This window comes from Mustela nivalis (genome assembly GCF_964662115.1).
Source record: "Mustela nivalis genome assembly, chromosome: 15".
In the NCBI taxonomy this organism is placed as follows: Eukaryota; Metazoa; Chordata; class Mammalia; order Carnivora; family Mustelidae; genus Mustela; species Mustela nivalis.
Genome location: NC_139034.1, coordinates 86832319 through 86856625, shown reverse-complemented (window position 1 = coordinate 86856625; position 24307 = coordinate 86832319). Strand labels below are relative to the sequence as shown.

The 24307-nt window shown below is 51.8% G+C and overlaps 1 protein-coding gene across 1 annotated transcript in view; it reads left to right on the top strand.

The window, feature by feature from the left end:
- Positions 1-24307, top strand: part of COL4A1 (collagen type IV alpha 1 chain) — a 130728-nt gene that overhangs the window by 65325 nt on the left and 41096 nt on the right. Inside the window, exons 3-18 of the mRNA XM_082701007.1 lie at positions 13343-13432; positions 13520-13564; positions 14561-14605; positions 14711-14773; positions 15268-15321; positions 15458-15484; positions 17399-17482; positions 17563-17625; positions 18794-18829; positions 19346-19387; positions 20604-20690; positions 21174-21200; positions 21349-21399; positions 22115-22159; positions 22442-22495; positions 24127-24168. Coding sequence (XP_082557133.1) covers positions 13343-13432; positions 13520-13564; positions 14561-14605; positions 14711-14773; positions 15268-15321; positions 15458-15484; positions 17399-17482; positions 17563-17625; positions 18794-18829; positions 19346-19387; positions 20604-20690; positions 21174-21200; positions 21349-21399; positions 22115-22159; positions 22442-22495; positions 24127-24168 — 855 coding nt within the window. The remainder of the gene's footprint in view (positions 1-13342; positions 13433-13519; positions 13565-14560; positions 14606-14710; positions 14774-15267; positions 15322-15457; positions 15485-17398; positions 17483-17562; positions 17626-18793; positions 18830-19345; positions 19388-20603; positions 20691-21173; positions 21201-21348; positions 21400-22114; positions 22160-22441; positions 22496-24126; positions 24169-24307) is intronic.

The window sequence follows — 24307 nt, the reverse complement described above, 5'->3', positions numbered from 1 at the left end:
TAGGATCCTGTGAACACATTGCTTGTCGGGAATACAGCTTTCTTCTGGAAGGAGTAACACGCGACTGTGTGTTTTAATTCAAGATCAAAGACACCGTAAACCCAACCCTGACACGTGAAAATGGTGCATTTGGGTTTTCCTCCTGTTTGTTGGTAGAGTATCACAAACATTGAAAATATGTTCCCAGACGGCACGTAAGGAGGCAAAGGAATTATGTCGCGTGGGCGGGGAAAGCTGCACCCACAAAAATGGTATTAGCAGAACCCTCATCCTTGTCAAGGGGCTCAGCACAATGCACCATCACACAAAGGAAGAATTAGTCAGCGGTAACGAGCAAACCAGATGCGCTGGGAAGTGGTGCCCCTCTGTCGTCTTTCCCCTTTGGCAAATCCATCAGAAATGTTAAAGGTGCAGTTGAACACAGTCTGGTCTCCACCATGGCTGAGCCCACCTCCACCGCTTGAGCACACGATTTTATAAAGGTACAGGGCTTATCTGGCCCGAAGAGGTTAAATTGCTGCCCCATTTCTTCGCAGGGGAGTGCGAGGAGCTAACAATGGATGGTTCTTGGGTGGTTGCTGCTATTCCACCATGAAATCATTCCTGGCTACCGGTCCTTCGGGAGGGGCTCCCCTTCCTTAGCATGAGGGGGTGCTGACCGCGTGCTTCCAGACCAGCCTACGAAGAGCTGGAAGGTGCTTCTGGCAATGGATAGACAAGAATCCCTTACACACATCTTGTGTGATCGTGAAGTTGATGGATTTCCCATCAAAGCACATGAGGGTCATCTGTGATTTCACTGATTCTAGGTAGGAAATCCATGCTGTAAGTTGATGTGAAGATGAGACTTTTAGTGTCCAGCTAACAGCTTGATTTTGCAATGGCTTCCCCTAGAAGATTGGTGAAGGAACAAAGTCTATCTATAGTAAGATCCATTGGAGTTCCGGAGCCAGAAAAGTAATGTCCACCATGCCACCCCCCCACCCCACCCGCCCTTCCTTCTGGGGTTCTTCCTAGCTTCTGCTCTGTGTGCAGTGTGCTGATGGCCCCAGGCAGTGGGGAGCGGGGCTGGCCTGACACCTGCCCTCACGGCCCTCACGATCTCACGGCCCAGGAAAACATTAGAGGAGTAATGGCGCCCATAAACCCCAGACTGGACACTGCCATCCGCTGCGAGGGAGACAGCGCTGCGAGAGTGAGCCCTGTAGGGACCAGAGCTGAGCTAGGGGCTTGGGCCAGGGAAAGGCAAACTGAACATTCCATGAGGAGGCACCTAAAATCGGGCAGTGTGCTCAGGGCTCCTGGGTTAGACCCCCTCCTCCAATTTTGTTTCCTTGTTTTTCACGTTTGCCCTAGTTTGGGGTGGGAGATCGGATGCTTTGGAAACATCCATGGATGCCGGACCCTTGCAGTCTTCCTTCCACAGAGAAGACCCCACATCGTCAAAGGACATATTTTTATGAAAGTGGAGTTATTTGGCAGAGAGCAGACTGTACCGTCTGCAAGGCCTGGGGCTGGCCCTCCTGCCTCTGCTCTGGTCCGGGTTTCAGGGACCAGGGTGGAAGCGGCCGGACAGTCGTGATCCCAGACCCGCTGCTTCCTGACGCAGGGCCGGGGGTGCCGCATCCTCTCCGCGCGGGGCCAGCGCGTCTCCTCTCCGCGGCCTGCGGACGTCCGCCCGCTCCGCTGCTGTGGCGGGAGGCCGCGCGGCGACGCTGTCCCCTGCAAGCAGCGGGCGCGCCGGAGGTCGGGCGTCCCGGTCCCAGGTCGGGGCACCCAGGCGAGCCCCGGGACCAGCGGCGGGCTGCGGCCGCGTCCGTCCAGTCCCCGCGGGGCCCGCAGCGCGCTGGGCCCCGGGCCCGGCAGCCGTCGCGCGGCGGGGACCGAGGACCACCCGGACGACGAGTGCGTCCCGAAGCGGCGCAGAGCTGCTCCGCGGATCCGGGGGGCCGGGCCCCAGCGCGAGCGAAGCCGCCGAGCGAGCGCGGCCTCGGGGATCCCACAGCCCCGCGGCGCAGGCGCCAGGCACCGGCTCTTCACCTCCCTGCCGCCCGAAGTCTGTTCTTCTCCCGCTGCGGGCGGGCTTCGCGCTGCTCCCGGCGGAGCCGCGCCGCGTCCACCTTCCCGAGCCGCGCGCCTCGGCTCCCCGGTCAGCCGCTCCGCCGCTCCGTCCGTGCGCGGGCGAGTGCACGCAGGCACGCATGCGCACGCATGCGCGCGCATGCGCGGCTGCACACACGCGCGTGCCTGCGGAAGCACGTGCGCACGCGCACACTGGGGCCGTCGCGCGTCCTGCCGTCGGTGCGCGTTTCGCGGCGCGTCCCTCTGACGCACGCTCGGATCTGCGCGCGCTGCGGGGCACGCTCTTCCGGGCCCGCGCGCCGCACCGCCTGCCCTGGGGAGGCGCCGGAGGGTCGGGCCGGGCCGGTGAGGTCCGCGCGGCCGGGACGTCGGGCCCGGGCTTCCTCCCCGGCTCGGCTCCCTTCGCGGCTCGTCGGGGCTCGCCTTCCGGCGCGGGGCTCGAGGGCGGAGTGACCGGAGCCCGCTCGGTGCTGCCCCGGACCCGAGGTGCCACCGCAGGACCCCGCGGAGCCGCGAACTGCTGCTTCCGGGCCGCGCGTCCGCCGCCCCCGCGGGCAGGCGCTGGCCGGGCCCGGTGCTGTCCGCGACGTCGGGGGCTCCCGCCGCGGGCTCGGCCGCCGGGGACGCGGGGGCCCACTCGGGGGCACTCGGCCCATCAGCCGCGCCCGGCCGAGGAGCCGCGGCCCGGGTCGTGTGCGGGACGCCCGGGGCGGGGAGTGGCCGCGCGGGGCGGGTGTGCGGGACCGTCCTGTCCACGCACCAGCGCCCTTTCACACGTCGGGTCATCTGTCCTGCAGCTGATTTCATCTTTAAATCTAGATACAGAACACACAGTAAAGTCCCCCACACTGGACTCTACGAGTCTGTGATCGGATTTTTACGAGAACATCAGTCTCTCTCGGTTACAGACCGTAATGCAGTTTAGGCGAACTCCTGCCTCTTCTCTCCTACCGAAGAACAGAGTGCGCTAGTCTGTTGACGTTAAGGAAGAATAAAAAAAAAAACCGTCTTATAAATTGAACCTTTGAAACCTTTACAAAGTAAATATGGTAAAAAGGACATCAAATAAGATCCTATTAACTTCAGTTTTTAAAACACTTTGGCCATACCTTGGCTTAAAATGTATCTCCACATTATCTTTTGGAAACAGTCTTGCCAGTTCTGCAAGCAACATGGTGGTGAAGGGAATCTACCCTCTAAGGGAAGGCTGCTTTTAAGTGTTGAGGAACTAGTTAGTTATTGTGCTCATTTAGACACCATGCTTTTGTACTGATGGTGCTGCCGAACGCTTTACTCAGCTCTTCAGGTGTAAAATCAACATCTTGATCTAGGAAACCCCTTCAGTATCTTGCTTAATTTCTTCCTTGAATGACTGTACATGTTTTAAGAGAATTAATGGTGTTTACCAAAAATAGGTTAAAATTCAGTTACTAATTGAGATTGATGGTGTTTGACCACAGCTTTTTCAAATTACCGATGTCAAGCGAATTGTGGGTGTTGTAAAACCTCCAGTCTGCCAGTTTTGCACTATATAGTATGGGCAGAATTGACTTGTCATGTTTCAGCTCCTTGGAACTGTTCTCATCTTTTGGGTTCTGAGCATGATTAATGATGTCTTGAAATGACTGCCACACGCTGAGGGAGAATGTTGTTAGCAATGCAGCGTAGCCAAGTCCTTTTGCCGGAGCAAAAGGAAACAAAATCTTTTTGACATCGGACACCTGTGGCTACAAACAGAGCAGGGCCCCAGACCGGGGACATGGACGAGTTGGTGACCATGTGGCCCCACAGACTCAGGCTCATGTGAGGAATAAACAATATTCCAAGCTGGGAAAGAATATCAGATGTATTAAGGAAAAAAAAAAAAAAAAAAACCAAACCCAAAAACCTTGTGCATCAGATAAATGAGGAATTTCTTTAAAAGAGAAAACCTATCCTAACTTTTTAATACCCAAGAAATCCTTATTTTCATTGTCCAATTTAGCCTCAAAAACAATGAGATAATTGTGGGTCGTGACTTCTGGGAAGGGAAAAAAGTGACCCTGCATTTTCTTTCCCTTCTAAGATACTGTGCGACTTCGTAGGAAATGCATTTTGCTGGATGGACTGAGAAATGGTGATGGTAAATGCAAACTCTCTGTGTGTGAATACAGGCAGTCCGTGATCCCGTGCTCTGCTCAGTCTCTGATGCAGCGCAGAGTAGGGGAATTCTCCATCAGATGGGAGCCTTCACCAAGTCCCGTGGGAGGCAGGTAGCATCATCCCATCTGGAAGATGGCAAAGCCAATTCTCAGAGTCAGTGGCTGGAGCTGGAGGCCGAGGTTGTCCCCACCGCACAGCCTTATCTGTGCCCTCACTGAGACAAGAAGGTGGGAAGTAAGCTCTCCTCTGCTAACCCAGAGCAAAGAAGCCTGTTTTGCAGTCAAGTTTGAAAATAGGATCTCCAATGATTTGTCCTCTTGGTGGGCTTATATTATTTCCTTGGAATCTTTAACACTTATTTTTCTGGATTCACTCCTGAAAATATTCAAGGAGCACCTACTGTGTGCTCTCTGTGCTAGGTTCTGGGGAACAGGGAATGCCCCTGGCAGAACACCCATAAAACCTAATTTTGGAAGATAGTAGCATTTAAGTTACTTTTTTAAAAAAAGAAAACACACACACACACACACACACACACACACAAATTTTCTCCTAATCACCAGTCGGCAGTTTTTCTCAAGGTTAAAGCTGAAGGTTATCTTGCATGCCTTTTGTATTATTAATTATAATTACTATTGTCAGGATGTTTCTTTTGCATTTTTCTTATTTACTGTTAACATAGACTCCAAAAAAATCCCTGACCTGGATCGTGGCGCTTCCTGACTTTAATGTGTGCTGATGTTGTTCAGGATGCGCGCATTTCCAGGACCTCATCACACACCCACAGGCATTTCCAAGTTCAGGTGAATGACATCCTCACTGATGGTCTATTTAGGCGCTCTGCTCTGATTGTCCAAATTCAGTTCGAGTTACTCAAATTGTTTCTCAAATTCACTGATCACATAGAGCACATCTCTTCAAATCGCAAGGTTAGTGGTAGTGGAAACAGAGTAATCTGTCTTTTTGAGTAAAAGATGTATTTTTTCCCTGTCCAAACTCAGAGAGCTGCTTACCTCTTGCTATTTGTGAATGACCTTGTTATTTTGTTGTCCCTCAGTTATCTTCCTGCAACCTCTCACCATCCCCCAAATCTTTAAGTTATGACATCGGATTTTGATAAGTCGCTTGGAACTCTAAAAAAAAAGTTGCTTGTGCTGGTGAGTGGAAGTGTAGCTCTTCCTAGGCAGGGTCATTCTCTCCCCCACCCCAGTGCAACTTCGTAAGCATTCATTCATAGATAAACCCCCTGTGTAGGATCTCTTTCTAGCGGTGGCCTTGCTGCTCCTGACCACTGCCCCTTCGCCCCACTGGCCGGTGCTGAGCTGTGGCTGGATTTTGTCCCCTACTCCCTGCAGTGCACAACATAGACAACCTGCCACAGCCACTGCGAGGGTCCGAGCTGCAGTCAAGCACCTTTTCTTCCTGTACTCTTTTTCTGCTTTAAAACACAATCTCTAAGTCTGTTTATGGGAAGCAGAATGTAAAGTAATAGGATAAGGTAGAAGATGTTTGGGATTCTGACTTTCATGAGAACTCCATATCATGAAATCAAGTTTTTAGCAAGGGAGATGTTAATCGTGTTTTCTGGAAGCCATTAAAAATCGGGTGGATGCTTTTTCTTCACAGATGACAAAAATCAGGAGAATGGGCAAATTTCCTTATATATATGTTTCCTATAAACTTGCAGTAGAAGGGAGCAGAGAGACTTTAAATAAATCCTCCTGGCAGTTGGGTAGTCGGTAATACTCTCTTAGAGACCCCCTGCTGCCCCAGCTGTACCTGTTTCTTGAGTGTTTTGTAGGACTTAAAATTTTTCCAGTGCGTACTGTTTCTGTGCAGTCATTTGGAAAACTGAATTCACCCTTTCTTCCCTGTATTACTGTTCGGTCCAGATACTCTGAGTTTATAGAATGAATGGACGCAGCAATCTGAGTAGTAGCCATCATTCATGTTACCGGTGGGGCCCACCCGGTCACCTGCTACCAAGGGCCTTGGTGTTGAGGTTACTAGCTTCATACTTAATTCTAATTAGAATTCTTTCTTTCCCTGGGTGTTCTGTCTCTTAGGCCTTATCAGACTGATTTCTCCGAGCTGTGCCCATGCTAATATCTCGATGGCACTGAGTAGTTAATCTATTAATATAATGAATATTTAAGAAAAAAGGCTGGAGGCTTCAGGTTCAAGGCGGGTCTAATGGGAAAACTGTGTAGTCCCTTCGCGCCCCCTCGTGGTGGGAAGCCGGAGCCCTGGGGGTTTCCTTCCAAGAGCTTCTCAAAGCCCCTTCATTGAACGGGGCCAGTAGATGTAGTAGTTTTCTTCAGATCACCTGTGTCTGGGAGGTCTTCCCTGAGGAGGGGTGTTCAGCTGAGATCCTGGGGCTGTGCCCGGGTGCCTGCGATGGTACAGGTGGAGTAGGAATGCAGACGTTTCAGGTGGGAGCATCTGTCTCTGAACCTGGCTGGACAGTGCCCCGGGGCGGTGGGGGCTGGCCCAGGAGGTGGTGAACAGCCGGGGCGTGGGGCAGAGCAGGAGGCGTGGGCTGTGCAGGAAAAGCCATCAAGAGATGTGAACCTTATTACTGAAATGCGATCATGTTTTTTAGAGCGTGAGGCCAGGAAGTACAAATGTTTTCTGGAGAACAAACCGCATTTGGTTGTGGTTTGACGGGAAAATGGAAATAAGCTGTTGATCAGATCGCCTTTATCAGGAAGCGTATATGCAGGATTTGAATGAATATATCCAAGAGACTTTGGAAAACAGTTACCACAATATTTTTCTTATTTCCAGTTTGGGAAGCTGACTCCTTCAGGGGAATGGCTTAAATATTTATACTTAGAAATATTCTGAGCAGATTACTGCTTCAGAGGAAGAATTAATGAAAGTGTTTTTCAAAAAGACTGTAAGAGACGCATGACCAAAGCATATGCCCTCGCCTCCAGCTAGGGAGCAATGTCAGGAACTTTCTGTAAGTCCCGAGGATCTTTGGGAGATTTTCAGGTGGGATTTTCAGCACTCAAGTGTGCCTTCCACTTTAGAAAGTGTTTTCTGCTAGATCAGTGAGGCTGAACAGTTTGTTCTCGATGGCTTTAGTGGAACAGTTTTAGTTTTATATTAGGACACCACTTAGAGCTCTTCCAAGTTCTTGTGTTGAATGACCATTCTTTGGGAAGTATTTTGTAAAGAACTCTTTGCAATTCTTTGTTTCTCACAAGTTGCCATACAGAGTGGACTTTTGTAGATCAAAGTATCTAGGGTTCGCTTCTTTGCGGAAGCCCAGTAATCAGAAATAGATTTGGTACCTCCTTCCTCTGTCCTGTCATTCTGCTTGTTTTGTGTTATGCATGATTTGAGCCATGAGCTCTACCAGCGAGCTTCACAGCAGTGCTGAGACTCCCAAGAATTGTGCTGGAATTTACCATGGGCTGAAGTGTTTCAGTATTGGGATTTATCCAAAGGAAATCTGTCCTTGCACATGGTGCGTTGGAGAGGGTTCTATGTTAAGTGCTGTATCTGTGGGCTCTAAGGCTGACAAGCTATCACCTGAGCACGGGTGGGCCTCATCTGTGAGCTGGATCTTCGTTACCGGCCCAGCATTTGCACCCAGGAACCCTGCGGAATGGGCTGTGCAGGTGGGCGGGAGGAAAGAGCCGCCTCATGTCAGCTTCCCTCCCAGGGCTCAGCACGCCGCTTGGCCCCTTCTCCACGCACACTTGACCAACTGCAGCCCCAGAAGCCACAACAGGCCTGGCGTGCTCACGTGGTGAGAGGCGGGTGGGGTCTCCTTGCCCAGAGCAACCCCCATGGGTTAGCAGAGGCAGGATGGGTCCAGAGCACACCTAGGCAGAGAACGGACCTGACAGCAAACCAGGTCATGAACTCGAAGGGCATGGGTTGGGGGATTTTTTTTTTCTTTTTCTTTTTTACAGCTTTCTGATTCTTCTCTTCCCTTGAATTTGTAAAGGTGGAAATGTCCTAGTTTCTAGGAACCATCTCTTAAACGCTCATCTTTTCTCCCCCTCCATGGATAATTGCTACAGCTCTTAACACGTATTTGCTGGAGAGGCACAATGTAAGGATTCCGAATATTGACTTTCAAGCTGAACATCACCAGGGTTTGAGAGAGAAAATCCGAGTTTGGAGAAGAAAATAAAGATTAGTAGCCATGCCTCCTGACCATGATTGCTTTACTCTTTCCTGCTTTAATGTTGAAATACTAAATGCAAGAAACAACAGTAATGATAGAGTGGTTGCTGGAAACAATCTTCATGTTATGTTTAATTAATCAAAGAAGCACAGTATGGGACACCTGGGTGGCTCAGTGGGTTAAGCCTCTGCCTCGGCTCGGGTCGTGATCTCAGAGTCCTGGGATCGAGCCCCGCATCGAGCCCCACATCGGGCTCTCTGCTCGGCGGGGAGCCTGCTTCTCCCTCTCTTTCTGCCTTCCTTTCTGCCCATCTGTGATCTCTATCAAATAAATACATAAAAAATCTTAAAAAAAAAAAAAGAAGAAGCACAGTATACTTTACGTTAACGTGCGTGCGTTCTTAGAGCGATCTGTGTATGTGTCCCCTGCGAAGGAGAACCGGTGGACACGGCCTTCCCTTAGGCGAGTGTGTCGGCCTCCAGCTGTGAGTCCCTCCCGCCTCTCCCGGGCCGCCTGCCAGCCCTGCCGCCATGATGTCAGGCTTCTCAGTGTGGATGGAGCTCCCAGGGGAGCCTCGTCACACAGTTTTTCCAGGACCCCGTGACACTTCCCACCACTTTCCCAGCAGTGTCGGCATTCAGGAAATGGCCCTGCAGATGTCTGATGGTTGTTGGGCTCAAAGAATCGCTCTTGTGGAATTTTTGGCTGAATCCCCACGCCGCCCATTGACTGACTGTGACCCATCATTCCCCCATCACTGAGTTCTTGGTGAGCTCCGGCTCCAAAAGCAAATGCTCTCATTCCTTCAGTCATTTGCAGCTTTGTGTGGAAATTGAAATCTCCAGGCACCCATGACAGAAAGAAACAGCTGATCCGGCGTCACGTCCCGATCACGGCTTGCTCTCCCTGCGGCTGCTTCGGCCACGGGCGCACGTGTCGGCCAGGCTCCGACGGTGCCCACGCGGCTTTAGGCTGGGGAGGGGGCCCAGTGACCCAGCCACCATCGTGCGCCATGCTGTCAGTTTCTGGGGGGCACGCGCACAGTCTTGCTTCACGCCAGCGGTCATGTTCACCGCTGCTTGGTTCATCCTGTCCACACATCGATTTTACTGAATTCAAAGATTGTGGATGAACAAAACTACATCCTCGCCTTTAAAGTGTTTACTTCCAAGAGATGGAAATGCGCCACAAAATCTAGTTAACATCGCTTGTTGGGTCTGTTCTGCTTCGTAACAGATGAATCCAAGTGCACGTAGCTGCACAGGGGTCGACCACTGTGGTCGGCCTGCCTGGGGCAGTGGGACACTTCTGCTTGTGGGTCAGTGCCCTGCAAAGACCCACGGTCATATTGTTTCAGATGTGAAAAATTAATTCAGAATTTAACTGAAAATGTGACCCCATGCTGACCATTGAAACAGGCACAATATGGTCTCTGATGGGAAGACCCAATGCCTGCTTCTTTGTTGGTGGTGTTTGTCGTTGGTAATTATGTTACCCTTCAAAGTTGGAAGCTTCACATTATTTCAAAATTAACCATCCCGGGAGCTTCATTTGAATTTGGATTTCTAACGTAGACGGAAGGGGTAAGGCTTTAGTGATGGATTTCCATTATGAACTTGTTTCCATAAGCATTTTAAAAGGAAGGGAAATGACTGATATTATAACAATCTTTTGTTCCCATATTTTATGGATTTAAAAAAAAAAGTATCCCCTTGCTTTAGATAATACATATTTTATGCAAAGTTTTATGCAAAATTTTTTAAGTTGCTCCATCCATGAAACTCTATTTCATGCCCAATTTAGAATGACTCATTTGGATGCCAAGATTATTCTCCATGGCTGTATTCTTTTGTCTTTATAATGATGGCATTTTGGTCTTCCTCTTTAAATTCTGAATTCCATCATTTGAGGCTGCAGTGGCGATCACTTGTGTCATAGGCGCATACACATCCACTTGTTTTGTAATTAGTAGAATACATTGCACTGACGTTGAGGAGTAAAACTGCTGAATGCAATTGCATCAAAACTTTTGTGTAATATTTAACCAACTTCTCTTTTCTTCCTCCATTGAAATGTTCTTGACCGGGATGAACACGGGCTGTGGGCTCCGTGTGTGCCCGGCACGAGTTTGTGGCTGCCATGTTTGGGACCTTGCCTTTAACACAGCATAGGGACTAGATGACTTGGGGGCTAGTTCTCAGGGGCTCTGACTGTACGCATCCTGCCTTGAGGTCCAGCACATGGGTGGCCACCATTGTGGTCTCGCTGTTGCAGCTGCGTACTCTGGCTTGGGCACGAGCAGCACAACCAGCTCTGCTCTCCCCGCGATGGCTGTAAAGATCTGTTAACAGCTCAGAGAAGTCATCTGGCCCGCATGCAGTGAGCGCTGTTTGCCAGCTAACGGTGGAGATCTTGGAACATTTATCTTGTTGGCTGGCTCCGCTCTGGTGCCCGTAATTGCCTTGGACAGGGCACGGGCTATTAGATTATTCATGTGCACTTTCGTCTGAACGAAAGAGTGGGAAAGTTAAAAAAAAAAAAAAAAAAACTGTGGGAGATAACCAGAGCCATGTTGGTGGAGGAGTCACTGCCTTCTTGGCTACTTAATTTCAAAGCTCTTGGGATGTACGGATTGCTTAAGCATTCCGGTGACCCTTGGGAAAGAATGTGTTCTTGTGCTCAAGCGAGGACTGGCAGATTTCGGAGTTCTGTTCCTGGCAGCATGTGGGAATCACCCGGTGACACGTGACAAGTCAGTTAAGCATCAGAATCCTAGTGCTCCCACCTGTGAAATGGACATTAAAGGGGATAGGTTAATGCTGCTGAATTGTTTAACAGTTTGCTGGGAACCAGCTTGCTCTAGTGACCTAGAAAAACCGTGGACTGTGTGCAGGCTGACCTCATTTCTATTTTTGGCTTTAGCGCTGACTCAATGAGAAACTTGTAAGAATCAGCTAATCGGGCTCCGGGCCTCCATGCATTCCATGGTTAAAATGAGAATGAAAGCCTTATCTGCAGCGGGTCTCATAGTGATAGAGCCAGATAGTAATTAAGTACTAAAAATATACTGCCGAAGACACTGGAAACTCTTACATGGATGTGCCTCTCGCATTTCCTTACGATGCCCTGTCAGGCTTTTTGGGGAGACACAGTGCAGTGTTCATTTCGTTTTCGTAGCCAGCTGTTCGCCGTTCACATCTCTTGTTTCGGGTAGAATTTTCCCACGTCCGAGGATCAGGGAGGAGGCCGGCACGGTGACAGCGTGGCTGTGTCTCTGTGGTCAGCGTGGCTGTGTCTCTGTGGTCAGCGTTCTCTGTGGCTGGAGCACACCCCTCCTGGTTCAGGTTAACAGTGAGCCTAGGGGAGCCGCTCTCCAGGGAAACCAGTCCTGGCCCGGGAGGGCTTTTCTTCCGCAGCTGTCCCAGGCCTTACGGAGCAGGCGCTGGCATTTCGTGTGAGGTCCTGCGCGGAGGGCTCGGTTCCCTGGACGCCGCCGTCCACCAGAGCCTTCCAGGCTACAGGCCTTGATTTCCTTTAATCCATTTACTATTTTATCATGCCTGCTGGGGTTTGCCGTAATCCCCTCCGCGTTGATTTACACGCTGTTTCTGGACTCTGGACTCACACCTCCAGGGAGTCCCGCTGTCCGTACACACACAGCCGTTGGAGTCCCACGTGCGGAACCACACGCTGCGTTTTGAACACGCAACAGGCAGCGAATTTGCAGCAAGTCCCAAGCCAAGTGGTTGGGAAAGGGGGGCGGCGACCGGAGTCCTCGCCCTGACTCCCTCCGTCGGGGCCTCCGCGAGGTGCTTCTCGGGAACGCGCGGTGGCCTGCGTGTCTGGAGGTGCGTGTGGACGCTGTGGAGCGTGTGTCTCGTCGGCTTATTCTCACTCGAGCTAAGATAACTGGGAAAGAACTGGGTGCTCCGCCATCCAGAGGACCTTCTGCTTCTCAGAGTCCACGGGCGATGGCTGTTCGCGCGACCCTTGGTCTCATAAGGTTGCGTTAGAGTCCACAGGCTGTAAAGAAAATAGGTTTTCTTGATTTCGTATTGTGATGATGGTGCTTTTCTGTTGGCAACTTAACTGTGGCAGTCTTCCTTAACTCCCGCGGAACCAGGTCACGGGCTCACCGATGCCTCTGGGAGAAATGCTGGGTCTGGGGCGGGCGTGGACGCCTCTCCACTCCACACTCTGTGCTGGTTGTATTTTTGCTTAATTTCTTGTGCTCACGCGGCTCAATGGGCCTCAGAGCCATCCTCCTGCCGCCATACGGCCTCACTGGCTCCTCTCTCCTCCTCAGGTACTTATTCTGTGTTTGTCCTTCAAGGGTCAGCCTGGGGCTCAGCGCCCCAGTCTTTCGGACTGTCCAAATAATAGTGTTCTAAAGATCATGTTTCTTACTTTATTTTTTTGCTCTGTGAGGGCAGAGACTATAGTTAAACTTGGATCATATCTTTGCAAAACTCACGTTTTAAGGACACCTTTGAAAGCCCATCATCAGACTGCGCGTTGCACAGAGAAGTCCCTGCCTCTCGTGCTGCAGCTCACACCGTGAGCTCCGTCTTCACAGCTCCTAGGAATCGGAAGGAAGAACCGACTGGCTTTCAGGGTCTTGGCGCTGTGCCTACTGCTTGATACGATCCCACTAGGTGACTGCGTGCATGATCAGTTCAGTGAGAAAACCCCAACTTTTCCTTTTTTAAATTACCTGATAAAGTATTTAGCATTTGGTGTATCGTGCGTGGAAAGCATGTGCCAGGGTTTGGGGGTGAAGAGTCCTGCCCTCAGAGAGGTTGAAGTGCCGTGGAGAGAAGCCTCCCGAAACGGGTTAGTTTGCGGCGTCGGCTTTCAGATGTCGTGTAGACTTGTGCGGTGCTGGGCGGCGGCACGTGGAAGGGTGAGTGCTGACTCATCTCCTCTGTTTGGTCCAACGCGCCTCCTCGCTGACCTGCTGCTGCTCCTCCACAGGGCGAAAGGGGCCTCCCAGGGTTGCAAGGTGTCATCGGGTTTCCCGGGATGCAAGGACCCGAGGGGCCGCAGGGGCCACCAGGACAAAAGGTAAGCTTGGCTGGGTCATGGGGGCGGGGGGTGTGGGTTTAAGGTGCTCCACACTCTTCTCACGGAGACACTTCTGTCTGGTTTCAGGGTGACACTGGAGAACCCGGGCTGCCCGGAACGAAAGGGACAAGAGTGAGTACGAGTGCGACTTAAGTGTGTGATGCTGTGCTGGGACGGGATCCAGGGACGCCTCCCGGAGCGGGCTCTCTGCCCCTCCCGCCTCCCAGCAGTCCTCGGGGCGTCGCTTCTCCTCGCCTGTCCCGTCGCCGGCCTCTCTGCCCGGCGCTGTGACCGCGCGGGGCCCGTGGGGCCAGGACGGGTGACGTGAGTGCTGGCCCCCGCTCCGCCCCATCCTCGGGCCGGCTTCTCCTGCCCTGTGCTTCTCCCGTGGACCTGTTTTATTTTGGGGGCGGGGAGATGACAGGTCTACGCGTCACTGAAGGAAAGGGCTTCCTGTGCTGTGAGAAGCGGTTGCATTCGCAGAGCTCACCTTGCTCTTCTCGCTCTGCCTGGGGCTTGGGCCTGCCCTCCTGGGAGAGGCCCAGCTGCAGACCTCTGAGAGCAGGGTTTGAAAGTAGAGAAGCAGGAGGACGCTCTCAGCATTTCCTTCTGCTGGTGTTACCCAGCTGGGGGGCAAGTAGCTGGCACTTCTGGGGCAGGAGGCCGCGGCCAGGGTCCCAGAGCTGCCCGAGAGGGAGAAGCCGCAGAGCTCCTCGAGGACAGGCCTGGCGCTCTGCCCGCAGTGAGAGGACCGATCGCACGAACTCTCGTCCCCAGGGATCCGAGAGTTTAATGTAAATTATATCTGCGTATACGTTCATAACTTAATGTGTTTACGCGGATACGACGTCTATGACATAATATTTATACATGTAATAAACAGTATATCGTTTCCCTAGAAATCACAGAGACATGAGGACAGTTCCTTTATGAGGGTGCAGCCTTGATTTTGGAAGTGATTCGAGCCAACGTTGGGTGTAGACATGCCGCCCCTGTGGGCTGGGCGCTGGCCGCCTCTCCCGCAGAATGCCCGTGGGCCGGGTGGGGGCCGCGGGCACGTAGCCGGGCGGGTGCAGTGGGAGGACATGAGGCCCCGTGCTCACTGCCCTCTCATTTCTACCCTTACAGGGACCCCCAGGAGCAGCGGGTTACCCCGGAAACCCAGGACTGCCGGTACGTAGATAAAATGCACGTGCTTCCTCGGTGAGACGCGTGATGGGCCTGACGGCACCATGCGGCGGTCTCCGTTGGGCAACCTTTGTACCTTCTCAATCGCAGGGTATTCCTGGCCAAGACGGCCCCCCCGGTCCTCCCGGTATCCCCGGATGCAACGGAACAAAGGTAACTTTGGGACGAGGTCCCTCCCTCACGCGCAGGCTGCCCTGCTTCCCGCGCTGACCATCGGACGGTGCTGTCCTGTGAACACGGTTTTACTGCCCCAGCTGGACAGACACTGCCCCCCGCCCCCCGCCCAAGCACTTTTTATCTGATGAGGAGCTGCACGTTCCTCATACTTTGTTAGTTCAACAAACAGGGAATTGTGCCTTTCTTTTTCGTGGGCTCTTACCCTGTCGTCGCTTTAAACATGAAGTTCCTCGCCTCTTAGCTGTCGCTGACGCAGATAGAACGCCAGTATTCACCCGTGTCCCTGTTCTCAGAGAGCTGTCTTCTGTCGGGAAGGAGCACGGAGAGTGAAGCTGGTGACACATCGTTTTTAGGATGTGTTTTTCACCAGCAAATGACGTCTCTCTGAATGGGGGGCGGAGTAACTGAAGGGGCATCTGGAATGATGTCCTGTCAGCCTTGCCTCCAACTGACCCTCTCCTGTCCCCTAGGGTGAGCCAGGGCCTCTGGGGCCCCCGGGTTTGCCTGGATTCGCTGGAAATCCCGTGAGTATAGCACTGTTTCCGCTAGAACTTCCTCCTTTGGTTGTAATTCTTTTCTTCTCGTTCCTTTCTCTTTCCTTTCCTTGGACTTCGCTCTTCACGCCAGTGCCGTTTTCTGATGCACTCTTCTCTTTTCCAGGGGCCGCCAGGGTTGCCAGGAATGAAGGTACGTCCGCACGCATTGCTGGGTTCATTGCAGGAGGAAAGCGGGGGCCAGACAGACACGTTCCCTTCAGGTCACCTTGGTTGACTGATTGCCCGTTCACGCGTTCATCTAACCCGCCCTGTTCCACAAGTATCCCAGTCGTAGGCACAAACTTAAATTTCAGGGTGTGAACCTGAGACCCTGGGTGCAGTTTCTGAGTAGGAAGTAAGCAGCGGTGGTGGTGAGTGTTAGCAGATGGGATCCGGGCCAGGTTAGTGCTCTGCATAGCCCGTCCCGGTGATGCTCCTTTCCCTGAGCCACGGGACAGACGTGCTCAGACTGGGATTCCGGCTTCACTTCAACGCAGGCGTCTTGCGTGTTGCGCGTCGTCTGGAGTCACTGTTGTAAAGTCTGTGGTTCCTGCAGGAAGGCCCCATTCTGTTAGGCTAGATCCTTGGTGTCCTGCCACTGCCCCTCCTTATTCAGAGTGAGTCCATGGCCTTCCTCAGCTTGACTACCCCCCTGCGTCAGGGGGGGACCCAGAACCCTCTGCCCATGGTGAGGAAGGGATGCTTTGAGCCCCTCCTGCTGTGGCACCCGGAGTGATGGGGTCCCTGCTGCCTCCCCAGCGGGGGCGGTTCCTCCATGCTTTGAGCCCCTCCTGCTGTGGCACCCGGAGTGATGGGGTCCCTGCTGCCTCCCCAGCGGGGGCGGTTCCTCCATCCACACTTGCACAGTGAGCCGGCATGGGGTGTGGTCCCCGCAGGTGCTTGGCCATGCCCTGGCCCCTTGGCATTCTTCCCTGGTCGTGGGGGAGCAGAGAATGCCCCTGCGAGTCCTTCCCTGGTGGTGCGGTGCTGGCATAGTGGGGTTCCATGGCTCTCGCCAACCTGACTCAGGGTGCGTGCCCCGTGCCGCACGGCAGTTCCGAGAGCAGGGGCGTCTGGGTGTTGGGAACAGTCCTGCAAGAGGGACACTTCCCGTTCCGCAACAGCCACACCAGAGACGACCACGTGTCTGAGTGAGGTTGCGTGTTCGTGTGCCCCCGGGTCCAAGAACACCTGAGAAACATGATCGTCCCGTATCATGACCATCCCGTGTTTTAGTCAGGGCTCTGCGAGAACCAGAACCAGCAGGGGGCATGGGTGTATTTATGGATATAGGTGTGTGCGGGCATAGCTGTGTGACCTAGATTTATTTTAAGGAATCACATGACTGTGTGGGCTGTCAACCCCAAAATCTACAGGGCAGGGTGGCCGGCTGGAGGTGCGGGGAAGAGTCAGGGTCCCAGTTCAGAGGCTTCTGGAGACAGAGTTCCCTCTTTCTTGGGGGAGTTCAGGTGTTTTTTTTTCTTTTCCCTCGTGAGGCCGTCCACTGATTGGACGCGGCCCACCCACATCATGGCGACTGACCTGCTCAGAGTCTCCTGACCTTAAATGGTTATCTTCTCATAAAAATACCTTCACAGCGACATCCAGACTGGGGCTTAACCAAATGTCTGGGTACTGGGGCCTGGCCAAGTAGACACACAAAATTTACCATCATACCCTGCTTTTATAAAAATGCTCATTCAGGGGCTTTTAGTGACAGATAATCCTTACCGCAAGAGAATGCTTGGAGCCCGTGGCCCTGATCTGCGCGCTCCCTCCGTGTGTGCGGGGTGGCTGCGGGCTCGGGCTGGGGCTCCTTCCACCGGCGCCTCCGTCCCGTCCAGCGGAGCGGCGCCAGCTGCACTGGGCACTGGGCGTTTAGATACTAGCAGTGACGCAGGCGGCAGTGTGTATACTCCACGTGTAGACAGAGCCTTGCTCCTGGATTCCACACCTGTAATGCACACTTCTTCCTCGGCATAGAAATAGCTGAGTAATAGCCGACTGCTATCTCTTTATAGAAGTAGCAGGAATTGTGACTTTTTTTCCTTTCTTCATCCCCTAGGGGGATCCGGGTGAAATCATCGGGTATGTGCCTGGGACCCTGTTGAAAGGTGAAAGAGGATTTCCTGGACCCCCAGGAGCGCCAGTAAGCATTTGCTAAACCACTCTATGCACTCGAAGCGTCTCTCCTAGTCCCCATCTAATTCTATTTTCAATAACTTCCAGGGCTCGCCAGGACTGCCAGGCCTCCAGGGTCCTGTGGGCCCTCCAGGATTTACCGGACCACCAGTAAGTGTTGGGGGGAACCTCTCGGAGTCACTCACTGGAGGAACAGCTGTGTTGAGGCACAGAAGTAAATCCGGTGTCATCCCGACTTACACAGTTGTTGTGCCTGGATGAAGAGAATGAGCTGCTTTCTTGGGAGAGTGTCAGGCACTTAGGACACTCGTATTCCAGAGCCCAGGGTGGGAGGCTGGTGATAGCCACCATGGCCCACACAGATAACACGTTCATTCCTAGAGGGCCTGGGTGCCTGCCTGTGGTACTGTGGCCCGAGGAGGCCAAATTCAGAGATGGACAAGGCCGGCTGTGCCTGGAGATGCACAGCCTGGAGATGTGCCTGGACTGAGCTCCGGGACATAAGCCCCCCGAGAGACCCCCACCCCCACCCAGGGCTCCCCTCTCTCGCTGGCCTCCTGCACAACTGGTGGTTCCCAGTAGGACGAGGGCCCATCTCCTCCCACTCACACATTTTGAGAGCACAAGAGAGTTAATATGAACGAGACTTAGCCATTGGTTAAATGTCATGTTCACCGGCAAGGAATAATGTTCCCCAGACGGTAGCGTACTTTTGCTAGCCTGCCCGACTGTCCTTAAGGGTCTGTCAGGCCTCCCTCCCGCCCCCTCCCTATCCAATCCAGCAATTCTCATGTCCGTTCTCTTTTATATTCTTGCATATAAATGGACTCATTTTTGCAAGAATGATTAGTTTTTTTGTTGTTGTTGTTTTGTTTTTTTAATGACTGAAAAGCACTCTGAAATTTTGTTGCAAATACAGGAAGGTTTTTCCTTCATTACGGCTTAGGCACTTGAAGAAATCATTCATCTTTATAGATAAAGAGTTATATCCACAGTGGGCGAACACCATTTCTGAACTGGAAACTCTAGGACTCTCAGAGTTGGGCTGAGAAATTCGTTCAGCATCTCTGCTCCCGACACATTCTTGGATCAGGGGATTTCACAGGGAAGTGCCTAAGATTTTGAGGTGTTTCATCCCTGTTAATTATTATCCTGGGCTAATTCCTAGTTATTTTCCGAATCTTATAGATCCAAAGCACAGGATAAATTTAAATACTTCACAAATCTATAACTGCGTTAATTCTGGGGGCCTTAAGGTAACCACGTCCATCTCCCCAGGGTCGTGAATGATAGTAAATGAAAACGCTGTCTCTTACAGGGTCCTCCAGGCCCTCCTGGCCCTCCAGGTGAAAAGGTAAAACTATTTTTCATTTGACTTTCTTTGGCATTTGTTTAAGGCTACTGCGAAATCCCGTTCTTTACTCTAAAGTCTCTTTAAACAGTTTTGGAAAATTACGTTTCTTTATCTATCTCTGTTAAACATCTCTCCATCCACCTGTCCCTCTCTCCATGCATCTGCCCGTCTGTCTGTCTGTCTGTCCGTCTGTCTATCCACCCGTCTGTCTTTCCTTCCAGCACCCCTTATGCGTTATTTTGGAAGCGCTGATCTTTCCCTTAGTTTCCTATAGTCAGATTTTAAAAGCTTTAAATTGAAAAAAAGGTTTTATAGAATTTTTCCAATAACACTTTAAAGAAATTTTTAATGGGCATTGAATATAATGTGATCACAACTTTGTTGAAAATTTCATGGTAATTGTTGAAAGAAGTTCTTGCTTTAACTCTATCCTGTTATTACATTTTCTATATTTTATGTGATATTTATTAGATGATTTTGAGCAGAGTAACATGGAAGCCTATTTTTCATCAACAGGGGCAAATGGGCTTAAGTTTTCAAGGGCCAAAAGGTGATAAGGTGAGTACACATGGCTTTGGAGTGTTTTCATGTTTAAAGTCACGGTTCTAAGTGTAAAAGGAGCTGCAGCCTCGGAACCCCTTCTTGGTCCCTTACAGCCATATTAGGCTTCTCTGCACGTCCTTCATTAGTGTTTTCCCTACACGGGAAAGCAAGAATTCTCTGACATTTTTCACCTGTGATCTGACCAGCAGAGAATACGATGAGGCCATTAATTCTAGTTCTCTGTACGTCGAGTTCAATCAGAATGTTTGCAAGCAGTGATAAAGCCAGCCCTAGACTTTATTATAAAAGAGTCAGTTGGTAGCACGACTCTGCTAACCCCTGCAGCGACGGAAGGCTGCCATGCCTAAATGCGGAGGAGGCACACAATGGAGCGGGGGGGCGGGGGTGGGTGGGGAGGCCGGGGGGGGGGGGGGGGCGGTCCCTGATCCTCTGCTGATCTCTCCACGGGTTTCCCTGGATCAGATCAGGGAAGCGGGGCCGAGCCTGTGGGGGTTCTGGGGATTGAGGCCGCGCCTGCCCCGGGGCCCACATCTCCACTGCTGTCCACACCCGTGTAGAGACCACCACTGGCGGGTGCCGCGTATGGCTGAGGCCTGGGCAGGTCTGGACTGACTCTAGGCCTCTGGGTTCCACTCCGAATTTGGTCCAGTCTTTCCATAAACCTCACTGTAAGGTGACCCTGTAATGACACCATTGCATTCTTTGGATCTCGCTCATTGTGCCGTCGCTGGGTTTCTGTACTTCCGTCGCGCGCGGCCGTTAGGGCGCCCGAGGAAGGAAGTTCGTCCGGGCTGTCTTCCTTCTGGGGCACCTAAAGATCCCTCCTTTCTTCCCATGCTCTCTGGGGCAGTCTGTGCCCCTTTCCTCCGTCTAAATGCCGTCAGGCTGTGCATGTGTCCTGCTGTGGACACATAAACGGCCTAAAAACAGGCCTGGATGCATTGGGAGACGCGTCTCATTTTGGTGTTCCTCCTCGATGTGGTGGCTCTCCTGACTCCGCAGGGTCTCCTGGCTTCGTGCCTTCATGTCTTGACTGTGCCGTCTTCCTGCCCAAACTGAACTTTCTGCTGAGACGGGGATAGGTTAGGACAGAGATAATTTACATTTTTAAAAAATAGATGTCTAGTTTTAGGCTTTTCTCTGCCTCTGCATTTTCTTCTTTGTATACTTAATGTTATGCCTCATTCATTCCCATTGTTTGAATCAACAGGGTGACCAGGGGGTCAGTGGGCCTCCGGGAGTACCAGGACAAGCTCAAGTTAAAGAAAAAGGAGACTTTGCCACCAAAGGAGAAAAGGTATGAGATGGATTTTGTCCGGTGAAGGCTGGCTTTCTAATTTGGACAAATGGAAGGCATATAGGGAAATAGGGTCCGAGTCCGGTTTCTCCAGTCACACGCACCAGTGACCTGCAGGACAGGCTTATAGACTCTCCACCCCACAGAATCCGAGTGTCTGGAGAGCAGAGGCAGCTGGAACTGGGTTGGAGCAAGGTTGACCCCCCGAGGGAGGGCTTCTTAGATGCGCCAGGTTGGGGCTGGGCTGGCCAGCGGCAGGTAGGCCCGCTGGGGGTGACCGGTCACAGCTGCCACAGACAGAGCGTAATTAAACCCACAGCCTTGCCAGTGTTGAAATTTGAATATTGGAGACCAAGGAGCAGTTCTTTGTTAACATAGCAAGAAAAGGAATTTTTAACTTGCACGTTCAGTGTTTATAAAAATCAATATAGCCATTAGTGCTCATGGCTCACGCTCTTGCTCTTTTTAAAAAAATTCTTCTAGGGTCAAAAAGGTGAACCTGGATTTCAGGTGAGTATTCCGTTCTTGTTCATTGTGATTTTATGTGAATGTTTGTACTGGATTTAAGTTACAAGCTTACTCACCTTCTCTGTGATATTCGCATAATTTAATATTTTACTTCAATACCCTAACGACGCTCTCTTTTTGTTCTTTCAAGGGAATGCCAGGGTTTGGAGAGAAAGGGGAGCCCGGAAGGCCAGGGCCCCGAGTGAGTCCCCTCAGAGTCCTTTTGCTTCTTATGCGAGCATGTTCCTTCCTTCCTGGAGTCCTGGGTTTACAGAAGCCTGAGTGGAAGACGCGGGTCGGGCTCTTCGGTTTCTCCCTGTCCTCTCCCGAAGGGCTTTCCTGGAGCCCGTGTGAGCAGGAATGAGGAGGCCACCTCCATCTGAGAGTCCTTCCTGGGAGGTGGGGGCTCTGGTCTCTCGGAAGAGCCCCCCAGCCCCAGCCCGCTGGCTTCTCATGGAGAGCCCCTGTGCACTTGCTCAGAGCACTCCGTGCCCGTTGCTGCTGCTTCATGAGCGGTCAAGAGCCGAGATGCTCAGATGCCTCCCAGCCCACGAAGCCTGGGGACAGGAGCCCCACCCGCTGGTCTACGGCTCCCACCCCGCCGTGATGGGGGGACCTTTGTTGAAACGAATCCTCTGCTTATCAGCCGCTAGCCCTTGCCATTCGGAAACTTCTCTGCTGTTCACTGTGCGGCCAGATGCCACGCTTGCCTTAGGAGATGGGGAACTCATCAGGCCCTGTTGTTTAAGCATTGACAAGTCCGCTTCTGCTGTCCCGTTTCCATAGCCGGCCTGCGTAGACGGCATTGCTCACTCTGTGGTTCTGTCAGCCTACGCAGCTTCCCGGCCTAGATGCTGGAGACTGTTTATTATTGCTTTCATGCAACACTGAGGTCTCTCTCCATCTTTATTGCACAGGGAAAACCTGGAAAAGATGGCGAAAAAGGAGAAAAAGGGAGTCCAGTAAGTATTTTTCTGTAATTGTTTAAAAAAATGTTTATTTATTTGACAGAGAGAGAGACAGCGAAAGAGGGAACATGAGCAGGGGGAGTGGGAGAGGGGGAAGCGGGCTTTCCGCTGAGCAGAGAACCCGATGTGGGGCTCGATCCCAGGACCCTGAGATCATGACCTGAGCCCAAGGCAGACACTTAACAGCTGAGCGCCCCAGGCAGCCCTTTCTCTGTAGTTTTTAGGAGCAAACTGTTGGCTTGGCTGTTGACGGGTGCTGTCTGTGTCCCCCCACAGGGCTTTCCAGGCGACACGGGGTACCCGGGGCCCCCAGGCCGCGAAGGTTTCAAGGTAAGCCACGACACTACGGAAGCATTCCCTGCAGCCTATGGTTCAGTTTCCTAAAACTCGGGGCTCAAGTAATAAAAATGACCGCCCTCCCTGTGAGCAGCACACGCCTTAACTTTGTGGTTTTATTGACGCCTGTGATTGTTTTAGAAAGAGGAGCATAAAATGTTCCACTCGTTCAGGTTTTTAGGTTGTTATGTGTCTTTTGTAGTAGATGAATTTTATCTAGTTTCAGAACAATAAAAAATGCAGACAGGGTGAAGGAAAGCAAGTTTGTTTAACTTTCCCGTTACTGATCAGCAGTGCGCAGGACGCACAACCGTCCTGTGCGTTCACGCGCACACACCCCTCTGGAACAACAGGCTGTGCGGAGCGTCCAGCTTCCTCCCTCAGGGACACGGCGTGGATGCGTCTGAATGTACACGCGCAGCCGCCCGGAACATCCTGCGTCCGCGCCTTGTGCTGCGTGGTGTGTGGGTCGTACCCACACGCTCACAAGGACAAGAATCTGTGTTCCCTTGTCTGGTCATTTCCCAGTCACGGATTCCTACACGCCCTTTTTCTGGGCGAGTGCTTGTTATCAAACTTTACGAAATATTTGTCGATGTGATAGGCAGAAAACGCTCACCGATGCGAGACTAGGTAGCCTGAGTCTGTGCTGACGGAAATAGCTTTGGAACAGCGTCTCCAGCACGACTCGCGGGTGGGGGCGGGCCTCGCAGCGTCTGAAAGCCAGGGACGAAGGGGAAGATCCTTCCCTGACACTGGCACTGTTGAAGAGGTCCAGTCTTGAAGGCTTTAAAAGGTAAGTGTGTTTAGGATGTTTTCACTAAGGTAGTTTTTAAGTCTCGCAGATACTTCTAAAGTCTCATATTCAAATCAGGAAAATTAAAGCATCTAGTGCGGGTTTACTGCTAAGTTTATTGCTGTGACTTAAAGGGGCAGCTGCATTCATGGGGTATGTGCAGGTCTTGGGACTCCTAGAGGTGTTATTGTGGGACTTACATAAAACATCGGACATAGCACGATTAATTCCTTTGGGTTTTTTCTTCTAATATGAATGAAATTAAGGCTAAAGGAGATTAGAATTTATCCACCCAATGTTTTCAGGTCATGCTGGATTTTAGGGGGGAAAGATGAACCCACAGGTGTCCTTTTATTCTGACTTCCGGTGCAGGTCTAGACAGCCTGACGCCTAAAAACCTCTGGTATAGTGATTTCCTTAAGAAAACGTATTTAGAAATCAGAGGCTTTCATTCCATTTACGTTTATTTTATTGAAAAATCACCAGATACTAATTCAGCTCAGGAAGGACTCTGTTTGCATTGCCCGAGGTGGCGAGCGATCAGACACATGAACACCGTCAGCTGCTTTGTCACGTGAACAATTAGACTCCCCCCCACCCCCACCCTGGACCATTTGCGGAAATCCTTCTTTTTGTGCATCACGGTCGGCAAAGCAGAGGGACCTGCGTCCGCTTTCGGTGTAGTAAGTGCAGGCGCTTTGAGTCCCTCACAGGAAATAACTTTGGTGTAAGTGGGCGCAGTCCTTATTTTTCTGGAACAAGAAGTTGAGCCATGTTTTCCTTAAGACAATTGTCTAGTCAAAAAATATAAGTATTTCTTCTTTTGTAGGGAGACAAAGGTGAAGCAGGTCCTCCAGGCCCACCCGGAATTGTGAGTAAAAGTAAAAGTGCTGTTTGGTCGTCTGTTGGGATCTGGGGCCACGTGCCTCACGGTGTTTTAAGGATGACGTACGTGTGTGTGTGTGCGTGCGCGTGCGTGTGTAAAGAGGGCGTGTGTTATTTAAAGTCAT